This window comes from Ascidia mentula, chromosome 4 (genome assembly GCF_947561715.1).
Source record: "Ascidia mentula chromosome 4, kaAscMent1.1, whole genome shotgun sequence".
NCBI classification, from domain to species: domain Eukaryota; kingdom Metazoa; phylum Chordata; class Ascidiacea; order Phlebobranchia; family Ascidiidae; genus Ascidia; species Ascidia mentula.
In genome coordinates, this window is record NC_138569.1 from 17,781,392 (window position 1) to 17,793,110 (window position 11,719).

An 11,719-nucleotide genomic window follows, 5' to 3' on the forward strand; every position below is an offset into this window, starting at 1 on the left:
TGTTGCTCTATCTACTGTGTATAGCTATGAACTCGTCACACCGATTAAACCAAAACAAATTAGTGTCATGAACGACACGGATCCTAGGTTTATTGTGTTTTAATCAAATTTAAACAACGATACTAAGAATCGAGCATTGTTGTTGGGATTTGTACATGAAAATGTGATAATACGAAGCAATCACTGGCAAATTTAACGCATATGTAACGACATCAGAATAAAAACATGTTGCAATAGCGAAAACATCAACGACGATTTTTTTACGATTATATCCGAATCTTTTTTGATTTGGCACATCACTAGGTTACATCCTATTACAAATAACTGGTGCAGATTCTGGTCCGGTTCACAAAAAAACGGGCACTCGTTTTCAGCTGCGGTTCAACGATTATAAATATCAGTACTGGTGGCGTTGGTGTACTGCGGTATTTAAAGCTCACCACGGCCGTCCTAACTACGAATTATTATGCGATACCAAAATCTCGGACTTAAGTCATTCCTTCCCCATCCATCTTTAAACCTCATTGCATTCTAGTTGCGGAAAAACTAAAAATAATTAATAGCCCTGCTTGTGAAAATTACTTTGCTTGGACACAGTAACCTAAATTGATTAAATTTATGTCAGATTAATTTCAGTTCGTATTCCATTTTGTTTGCTGTTTATGCTCATCTAATTCTTTATGTTATCGGGGTTTGACGAATGCTTGCAGAGGATTCAAGGGGTTCGGTAAGTTAAAAAGATTAGGAACCACTACCCTATACTCTTTGGGAGAAAGTCTTTGACAACAAAAATTATTTTATTAAATCTCAATTGAGGCAATTGGTGTTAACCGCTACGTTTAAAGTGACTTAATAGTTGGGTTAAAACCAATCCGATACACTCGATATAATTGCCTTATTAAGGTCGGGAAGAACCACTTGAAAGCTTTTTTTTGCGACGTTCAGCTCAATCGACCGGTTTATGTAAAATTTAAAAGTGAAAGTTTCCTGTCGTGACGTAAAAACAAAACGACAATGTTATGGGGAGGCCACTTCAGGAAATCTACTAATTGTCGCAGGAAACCCTTGATTTTTTTAACCACAAGAAAGTAACTCGTATATGCAAATGCTTATTGCCCATAAGTGGTACATACATTTCCAACGTTTTGCCTTAAATGCAAGGGTTGTTTGAATCTGAAATCAGACTGTGGCTGGACTACCTTAGGAACAATAAAACAGGTTGAATTGGAGATAAAAACAGGGGTATGCGATGGTGTGGTGTCACAGCATTCCAGCCAAGTATATTCTGTAATTTTGTTTCTTGCTTAGAGTTTGGTCGCCAAAAGATGTTAAGATTGCTAGCTAAACTTTTGACCGTCGCAATTGCGTTTCACCAATCTCTGGGTAAGTCAAACGTGAAATATATTGACGCAACATAATTAACAAGTTGGTCTGTAGCTTGTCATGATAAAGGTCACGGAAGGAGAAGAACCCGATCCATTGGGAGGTCTTCCACCAAGGAGGAAGTGATAGACTTCAGTAGATTTTTCAACATTTGCCTGAAGCAGTCTCCTATCACATCAGAAAACTACCAAGAGGCAATAAAAATATTGTCCAAAAACAGAGAATGGTAAAAACGCATGAACATGAACGCAAGAAAAAAAGTTTAGCTTCGTTTGTTTGCAGTTCCACAGATGGCCACGTCAGCGTGCAGTGTTTGCGGGCTTCGCTCAAGAAACAACTGTTCCACGACCCAATGCTTTGTAACGAATCCCTGAAGTGTTTGCAAAAGTATGCAGAGAATGTGAACATGAAAGCTAACTTACATTCAGGTAGGTCATTGTGTGACTGGAAAAGTATTGCAGTTTTGTGAGTTATATGCATAGTGCAAGAAACATTTTTGTTGCTTGAACACATAATACCAATGCTTTGTCTTTTCACATGCAGTAGAAAACACCATGGACGTGAAGACCTTTTTCCCTATCTGTCTAAAGCAGCTGGCTTCCCCTGGAGTTAATTACGACAATGTTGTAAAATTGGTTGTGGACAACACACAATGGTACAGACAAGCCAGCAGTGTAGCCTGCAGGTACCTCTATGCTTAAATATTATTTTGCCTTATGTAACGTTTTGCTGTTCTTTTTTAGTCCTTTAGAACATCATGATAGTGTGGAGTGTTGGAGCAATGCGTTGAAAGAACTGCTTTACCAAGATTCTATGCTTTTGAATGCATCGCTAACGTGCGTACAGAAATATGTCGACTACGTCAGTCCAAAACCAACAGTTCATCATGGTGAGCTTTTTTTTATTGAATTAATCTTGCGTTTTTCACTTTTTGGCAAAAGGCGAACAGAAGCTTAAAAATAAACCAATTTAGATGAAGCCTAAAATTCCTGGTCGTCTAACTCCAGTTCTGTGCCCAATTTAATAAAAAATTACAAATAAAAAACACATTTTAGTTATAACTGAGCTTTGTAAATTTTTATCACTTTCACACGCAGCGCACGGGAGCGACCCCTTGTGTCCAACACGAACTGAGGAAAATTTTGTTAAATGCGTCAACGACGCCTTGCGGAAAGATAACAAATCCGATCAGGATTGGGACACAAATATGTTGACGGTTTCAACTGTTTTACTTTCCGAGGACAATTTAGATTGCAGGTGAAGTATTTTCCACTGTTGAAGTTTTAAATAAATGTGTTCAGTACATGTGTAATGTACATTAAACCTAGGCATATGTTGGTTAACAGCGTAAATTATAGGGTAATATCTTATCTTGAATAAAATGTGATACGAACGAAAATATGATGAAAATCTATAAGCATGAGTTGTTCACGACAAAAAAATTTTTCCCACATAATTTTAACAAAAAAAAATGTTTTTGACAGAAACTGCAAATGTGAAAATGTGTTATCGATGAACGCCGACTTTAAACGTTACATGATAGAAAATGAGCTGACGTGTCACAGTTGCTGGGCAACACGTGTCGCTGCCCTCATCCGATACGACTCTTACTTGTCCCGTCCAATGCGCGCATGCGCAGTAACCATGCATGATGACGTCAGCGTTGACTACAAGGACCAGTAAAGTCAAACTATTTTAAGTGCTACGAAGTGCAATTGTTTCTTTTGGTGTTTTCTTGCGGTGGTAGACATGTTTATTGTGGTAACCTGTTGAATAAGTGGAAAAGCTTATCTTGCATTAAGCTTTTTTCGTTTGTTGATTGTTTTGCGCAATTAGTGGAATTGAATGCGTAAATAAAAAGTGCTTTATTTATTCTGGAACTGATGTGAAGTGGAAAATTATGGTCAAGACTGAACGAGAATCCACTTGTGCGTATAATGAGAATCAACTACGCGTGATATTTTGATAACACATGAATAATCCGATGGACAGAATGCGATGACTTCCGCAAATCAAATTGCATTTAGATGATAACAACCGGCATTTCCGTTTGCAATAAATCATCACATAAACAATCAACCGACACATAGACAATTCAAAACATTGTTGGTCGGCATTCATTCAAGTGTTAGAATTGATCGTGGACTTAAAATAGGACTTGAGGTTTGCTATCTTTTGTGAGTGACAAGATGCACAGTTTAATTCTTTTGATCGCATTGGCGACTTTCTCCGATGGTTAGTAAACTTAAATATTTTTGCCAGTTAAGCTTTTCCTGGAAATTGGGCGGATGGGATTGAGCTATGTTAACGTTGTTTAATAGTTTCGTTTTGTATTATAAGGTTAATTTAAATAAGGATCGAATCCACTGTTAAATAATCAAATTCGCGTTGATCAACCAAACGCTTTTAGAATCGCGTTGATAACGACTACAATACTTTTGCGACACCAAATTTAATTCAAAATGTTGACTTAATGCAACCAGCTTGCCACGAGGCGGTTCACAAACGAAGAAAACGGACAGCCGAGGGTCGCGCAGAGGGGATTCAGGCGATAAAAAATTTCTTTCCTGACTGCATCGGCGTTAAGACGGACGACGACAACATGGAATTGGAAAGTGTTGTGAAGTTCGTTGTCGAGCATACTACCTGGTACGAAACTACCTCCGACGTGACCTGCAGGTAACTCGATTTTTATCACAACTTTTCAGAAACTCGCGGGATCAAATGTAATTGTTATATACGGTAAGGGATTCAAATTGTATTCCAAAAGTAAAGCCTTATTGGCAAATATATAGTACTTTTGGCATTTTGTTGTGAATATTGAATTCATTTTATATATTTGCAAAATAACTAACTACAAAATTGCTATTGCTGCTACCTTATTGTAATTTGCTTGACAAATTGAAACTTATTACTCTGTTTTAGTTCTGCGGAAGGTCTGGACACAGTTAAATGTTGGAGAAAAGAAGTTGACGATCTCTTGGTGAAAGACACCAGATTATATTTCGCTTTTGAAAAGTGTCTCAACGAGTTCAACATATTCGTTAAAACTAACAAAAGTACGTGGACCACGCCTAGATTTCCTATTTTACATGAAACATCGTGTGTCGACCTCAGCCAGATGATCTTAAAAAGTTGTTAAGACTCCTCCCAGCCGCGCAGTAGTGTTACTAAAAACATCGCACATTGATTGTAAAAGAGTATAGACTTAACAACGGCGTCAACTGCCACGAAATTATTTTTGAAAAACCGCCCCCCAAAGTACTTCTCTCACAAAAAATCGTGTACCTGCAGAACAAGGCATAAACACACACATACATTTACAGAGATTACGGACAGGGAGGTGACTTACGACCCGAGTGTCAAGTTACGAACCGACAAGGAATTGTGTCCCAATCGCACTGAATCAAAATACCTGAGTTGTGTGAACGATGGTTTGAAGCATGATCAGCTGCACAAAAATCCGATTGATGATTTTGAATCTGCAGAAAGAGCCGTGAAGAGGTATTTTAAGTGCAGGTACGTTACAGTGAGACGTTGCGCTTGGAAAATGAAATTACGTCAGCACAAAATTATACTAAAGCATCCACAAATTGCGTAAAAATCGAACCGATTTAAAAAAAAAAAAAATCATAACTTGCGCAGATATACAGACGGCTTTTACTTCGTTGTCGTGTTGATAAACGAATCGTCAGTTGTAACTGAGTTAAGTTTTGTTTATTATTTAATGCTACAGGACAAATTTAATTTTTCAGCCACTGCAACTGCGCCGATGTGAAAAAGGAGGATGGCAGTTTTTCCACGTATTTTAACAACAAAAACCTGTCATGTGATAGTTGCTGGTCGACACGCATGGCCGGTTTAGTCAAAACAAATTCTGTGCTCACTCACCCACTGCGAGCTTGCTCAGCGACCCTAAATGACCCGGATGTTGTTTCGAATGCATACGGGGGTACCCCGGATGTAACCAATGGTTAGAAAGAAAATCCCTTTTCCTGTTGATCTTTAAAAAAGTTGTTGGTTTCTTGTAGTTTTTATTCGTTCGTTTCTTTAGATGTATAAATTAGGAGCTGCTGATTAGTGTATTTTGCGCAAGCCATTTGGCACTAAAATAATTATTAAACCAATTTGCTGGTGTTTACCAACAGTACACAAAGCTCATTTGTTCAATCTCACTTGAGGACTTTTGGACGATCACATATGTGTCACAAATCAATTTTATACAATTACAATATAGTCCACATGTAGTTGAACTTTCAAATGTAAAGCCATGATTCAAATTGTTCGTCATCACAATCCCAGATGAACAGCTTTGGGAGTGACGTTTTCCCATAAGGCATATACGGGCCCGGAGATGGATGGCAGGCCATGCAGTTGGAATCTAATGCTTATTTGCATACGAAAATTATTCGTTTGTGTAACAATTCTAGGATTCCACGCAATAAACTCTATTATATAGTCTTGCCCATAGCAGACTGCATTTTAAAATAAGCAAATTAAGTCAGACAGGCAATTGGCGGAAACCGTTTGGGAATTCTTGGTGCTTTATGCAATTGAAATAGTTCACAGGTCAGACTGTAGACCTTCAATACCAAGACTCCTTAATTCAAAACACCTGGACATTTGAAAACTTGAAAAAAAATGGATTTAAAATTTTTATTTTTATAGTACACGATTAAATTCGCTTCCATGGTAGAAACGAAAAACAACATCACTAATTTTATCATGCAAGATGACTTCTGTAGTTGTATGGCAAGCAAGCAAGCATGTACAGCTACAACATGGCGATTCAGCCCAACGTCCCAGTACATTCTTGCAGAGAAAACGTAAAACGATATTTGTAAAAGGAAGTGTTGTCCGGTATATTGCCAGCTATCAACATATACCAAATGGAACGAATAATATAAATCCCAAGATTAAAAGTTCAAAGAAACGAGTTTGGTGAGTATAGTAACGTACATTTTTTTACATGACAGTAAGTACAAGAGTCAATTAATTAGGAAGCTTCCCTTGATACGGAAATTACGCACAGACTGGTTTACGCGTTACACGTTTTATTACATGAGTACCAATTCCACCTCCGAGTTACGCAGTTCTTATAGTTTGAACAAAGATTTATGTTTAAGTTATGCAAACAAATGCGTCACGGTAAGGTGTACCACGTGATGTTTAAGGATTGCCCAATCGTCAAAAAGCAAGGAAGGACCTGACAGCTAACGACACAAATCCGTTTAAAAGCATGAAATGTTGTATAACAGCAGGAGTTGATTAGTTGATCGAAATTACTCGGAATTATTAATGTGGACCACATATGTTCCTATTTACAAAAAAAGCAACGCCCATTACATCCTTTTGTACACGTGAATAGTATGCTTACAGCTTGGGCAAACGTGGCGCACATCCTTGAGGTCGTCGATGCAGAATGGGATCAAGCACAGACAACAAATCCAACCACCGAAGAGAATAATAGCTCCACAAATAAGCCAGGTCAGCAGACTGGTCTCAGCTACCGTGCTGGTAACCACATTTTGATGGCAATTAGGACAAACGCAGTTGGCTGGGAACTGATTAAATCGCTGTTGCTGAACGATGACTGTAGTAGCTGGTTGTGCAATAACTTGAGGATGCCCTTGTCCTGGTGGTACACCTTGACCTTGTGACATGTCTTGCTTGTATTCTGGTGGTGCCATTCCGCCAGGTTGTGCAGGGTATGGTCCAGGGGGTGACACTGGTTGTCCAGGATACTGCTGTTGTTGACCAGGATACGGCTGGGGTTGACCAGGGTACGGCTGGGGTTGACCGGGATAAGGCTGGGATGGTTGTGGACCGCCCACTTGTGGGGGTGCAGCGTACGGTGGTGGGGCTACTGGTCCAACGCCATCATTCAGAGGCTGTTTTTCTGCCATGTTTACTACGGGCTGTTCAGTGATATAGACGTTTCTAAAACACGTAAAATATGTATTAAATTGGTATGCGACCGCATAAACCTGCTTTGTCTTGGACTTATTTCTTAATTGTAAAATAGGGATTATAGCTTAAATCAGGCGCTTTTGGCGGAATACAAAAAACTGTCCAACATCAATTGCACAATACAACTGTTAAGATGTTTATTCTGCCAGAATGTAACAGGGTACCTGAGCCACAGCGAAACATTTGTTTGTACCTTGGCGTGAAGCTTAGTCCGGCAGGTTTACACCAAGGTACAAACAAATGTTTCGCTGTGGCTCAGCTACCCTGTTACATTCTCACTATTGACAAAAATGAACCAGCTAATGTTGCGACCAGTCAAAAACATTACTTTATATGCGACCTTTTCTCGTGGGCCAATTACTAGTCCCAGTACTGGTTTACTGGTATCAGCAGAGCACTTACTAACTGTGTTTGCCTTATAATGCATTCAACGCTAATGTATAGTTTCTCAATAGCCTCGACATCGACAAAACCTAGACTGCTTCAGTCGAAAAACAGTCGCCTCGTTTGCGAGAAGCCAGTTGTTTGTCGTTTGGTTAAAAGAGAAAGAGTTACTCTGCAGACACAACTCTCGCGCCCACACCCGGTCATTGAAGCATATCCAATAGCGCTGCGAGATCACGTTCTTTATTGTCATCTTTTGTTTTTCAGCTTGTAAACAATCACTGTATTCTCGAGAATGTGGTTACAACGTAAAGGCTTTGTGCCAGATGATACGAACCTTTACTTTCACTATCACAGCGACAAGATATTATGTAGAAGCAAAGACAGCAGTTTTTATGGCGCGCGCTGGCAAGAGCACACACACGCACGAGCAAACGACACAATACTTTCCGTAGAAGGTGACGACTGTCATGTGACGCGTGTGCCGCGGGTGCCACGGGTGCCGCAACCATAACTGAACGGAACTGGCGTGGTTGACGTATTGTTGCGTAAAAACATAACAAACATTATTATGTTTCTATTACTTTTTCTGGACAGTTGGCCCGCGGTAAAATTACATTCGCACTTAAGCTTACTTCAAGTAACTTATAAACCCGGAAGCAAGGTTAATAAGACAACTAATGTTATTCCAGAATAATTGTTAAACGAATTGCTGCAAACACATACACACAGTTCAGATTGGCGGTGTTTACGTTAACTTTTTACGGTTTCTAAAAACGTCCTTGTTTATTTCCTTGTTTAAAAACACTCTTTACACATTAGTAGGCCCTATTTCACAGCACGCCAAATTAATCTGAATCCTAGCCCGAACACAACAAATAAAAGATCCCTGACACTTGCATGCTACCGCCACAAGCAAGCATTATACTGGTAACAGCAATAAAGTCATGGACTATAGGTTCATGTAATGCCCAAGGCTGTTACTGACATCTAGATAAGTTTGGTCACGTTTGTCACTTGTGGCGTCATTTCTATTACAGTCAAACTGTGTTGGGAATTTTCTGCGCGTGTGAAATAGTTGCGCGTAATTACGTAAGGCGCGTATCGAGTTCCTCTGGTACTCGTATGATCACAAGTCATCATTAAACATTTTAACATCAAACAAGCAAAGCGTTTATGCGTTTTATTGTGACATTAAAAACTAGCTTTACTCTTTGTTTCCAAACAGTGACACCTAACTTCCCTTTTTCTCGTCCAGTTAAACTATGTGTACATATAAATTGTGTGTAAGGTGAAGTATATGTATAACTATAGTTAAGAATTTACCGGGAGAGAATAAATACAAGGTTTTCACGTGACGCTTAGTTGGCCATGTCTAAACTTGGGGAGAAATTGTCAAGCAAGTATGTTGCCTTTAAAAATACATTTGGCTACCTCTAGAACTGTGGTACCCAAACCAACCTCAAGTGTTATGCAAATCATTTAACAAATATGTTTAGCGCTAATAATCTAACCTATACATCAAAGAATTGAAATTATTTAGAAATTATACGCCCATATACGGCCCGGTACTCAAACAATGCAACTAAAATAATGTTTAAAGAAGGTACTTCACTTATTAATGCTATAATTTTAAGCTGGGAATCACTGCCCTAGATCTAGAACATAGGTGGAAAAACTTTTCAACTCAAGGAACAACAAATAATTGAAATTATGCGAACGAGCCATAGCGCCCTCTACTATAGAGAACAGGCCAATATACTCAGTCGTTAAGAGGCGCTGTTGGCACGTCCGATCACGTGACACATCAGACCACGTGACTGCAAGCCCCATCGACGTCACAGAGGTTAAAGCGTTGTTTTGCAGAAAATGACACACTTACAAAGTCTCCGTCTTCGTGTGAATCATATTTCCTGTTTGTGACCTACTGTCCCACCTTGCCCGTGCATTGTAACGACGATAAATAATGCCTTTCTTTACTCAGATCTTTTTACTCTCACATGTTTGTTTATCATTTTGGCAAAAATGTCACTTAACGTCACGTGACTAAACCAACCAATTAGCGTCCGAGAACCTAAGTATAAATAGCAATGTTTGTTAGTTAACTGTGATCCAAAAAAAACAATATTAACTTTTCTCGAGATGTTGCAATATTCTGATGTTTTTTCAAACTGAGTCAATCGTAGTGATTTGTAATTGTTAACACAATAATACTCAAGGGAAAAGCTATCCAGGCATCGTTGGGAGTTGGCCATCGCTTATACTTTTGTCAGGCCCACAATGCATAACATACATTCATTTTATCACCCCAGCTTTATACAATGATAGTTTTCTGAAAGTACCGAAGCTGTAACCGCAAAGCATAAAACATTTTGCAACAAATCACTGGAGCATGAAGTTTGGTGATCTAATTAACAGAGCCAACAGACCGTACAGTTTTTCCATGGCTGATGCTCCACAAGAAACGATTGCCTGCATCTGTGAAGTTTTTCGAATCACATTAAACATCGAAAAACCACAACTTTTGTCAAAGATGGTCGTGCTTGCAATACAAAAGTTGTAACAAATCCACAACATGAATTTTGAAGCAATGTGTATTTGCGAAAGTTAGAGTGCGGACAATTTGCCTACTTGAGTTCCAAGAAGTGGTTCCCAACCTGGGTTACGCAATATCCACAGTTGTACCCAAGCTGTAATTGTTTGTAAAAGTTTGCCTTAGAAGCGGACTTAGACACAAAGAGCTAGGGCTCGTTTTGAAATGCAAATCCATCAACGTGCCAGATTGTTTGCGTACCGACTGACGTACAAAGCATGGTTTCAATAAAAGTTTATAAGTTGACTCACGATACGAGCTTGTGTTTATTCTATCTGCTCTGTTACGAGCAAGCTTCCAGTTTTCCCACATACTGGTAAACTTTGTGAGCATATATTGTAGATGACGCATCGTTTCATTGACAGGTTTAAGGGTGACTAATTTGTTTGTTTTCCTATGTTGTAAAGCTGTGTTTGGTAAAATTTCACCCAAACTGAAACAAGTGATTGTGACGTCAAACCCTTTTTTTGTCTGCTTATCGCCTTTTAAGGACGTAGTGCATGCAGGTGAGGCACTTCAGGGGGAAAAAAAAGAAAAATTGGAATGTGCGGTTGGGACAGAGCAGGGTTTGCAATACAGAAACGAAGTACAGTTATGTTGCGATTCAAACAGCAGATTGAGGATGACGCAAAAACAAACAGTTTTAGACTATACATTGGGTGAAATTGCAAAGAGTACCCTTGCATATAGTCTGTACTATTTTGGACCCAAATTGATATTGTTTAGTAGCGTTTCATATGAATAATCCTATACCTTTGGGCGACACATTTACATGTTGTTTCAACAGTTTACTTTGAATTGCAATTGGATTATTGTCCTAACCTAAAAGATGGCAAAAAGTGAGACATGATTCGTTTGTCGTTGTTAAAATTACACATGGCCAGACTGATGTGCGGTAGATATGATTAACTACAAAAATTATTGCTATCGGTTGGCAGAGCAGCGGGTTAATCATGCGCAGAAAACCGATGCTTTTGTGATATTCAATTAACCAACGTGAAAGAAACGCGAAAAAAATGTTTGTGTAAGTTGCTCTGCGTTTTTTGATTGGTTCGGCCTCTGGGTGTCCACAGATGCGTACGAACAACCTTTGCATACATTGAACTGCATCGAAGTATGCTTCAGCGGCAACCGTTTGCATAGAGTGCACCCTCCGAAGTATATAAAAGTATGTGCAGAATTTTTAGCGTTATTGGGATATGTGTAAATATTAGGACAATTCGACAAAATCCTTGTTCAAATTTCGTCGAAGTTTGTTGTCACGTTAGGCAGAAGTGTACAACAATGTCTGTTAAAAACCACTTCGCACGACTTACGACAAAATATGAATATCATATTCATAATTGAATATTCAATAAACGTCTTTCGTTGGTGTAAATGGAAAGTTGT

At 39.0% G+C, this 11,719-nt stretch overlaps 2 protein-coding genes across 2 annotated transcripts; one reads left to right on the forward strand and one right to left on the reverse strand.

Annotated features, from left to right (window-relative positions):
- Positions 1-3,572: 3,572 nt before the first annotated feature.
- Positions 3,573-5,361, forward strand: LOC145898220 (uncharacterized). The gene is made up of 5 exons (XM_082986648.1): positions 3,573-3,618; positions 3,867-4,062; positions 4,309-4,442; positions 4,710-4,902; positions 5,139-5,361. Exons 1-5 carry the CDS (start codon positions 3,573-3,575, stop codon positions 5,359-5,361), a joined length of 792 nt encoding a protein of 263 aa, XP_082842774.1.
- Positions 5,362-6,022: 661 nt separating this feature from the next.
- LOC145898537 (lipopolysaccharide-induced tumor necrosis factor-alpha factor homolog) lies at positions 6,023-7,349 on the reverse strand. Its single transcript, XM_082987033.1, has one exon. The coding sequence runs from the start codon at positions 7,287-7,289 to the stop codon at positions 6,726-6,728; it is 564 nt and encodes a 187-aa protein (XP_082843159.1). The 5' UTR covers positions 7,290-7,349; the 3' UTR covers positions 6,023-6,725.
- Between the last annotated feature and the right edge of the window lie 4,370 nt (positions 7,350-11,719).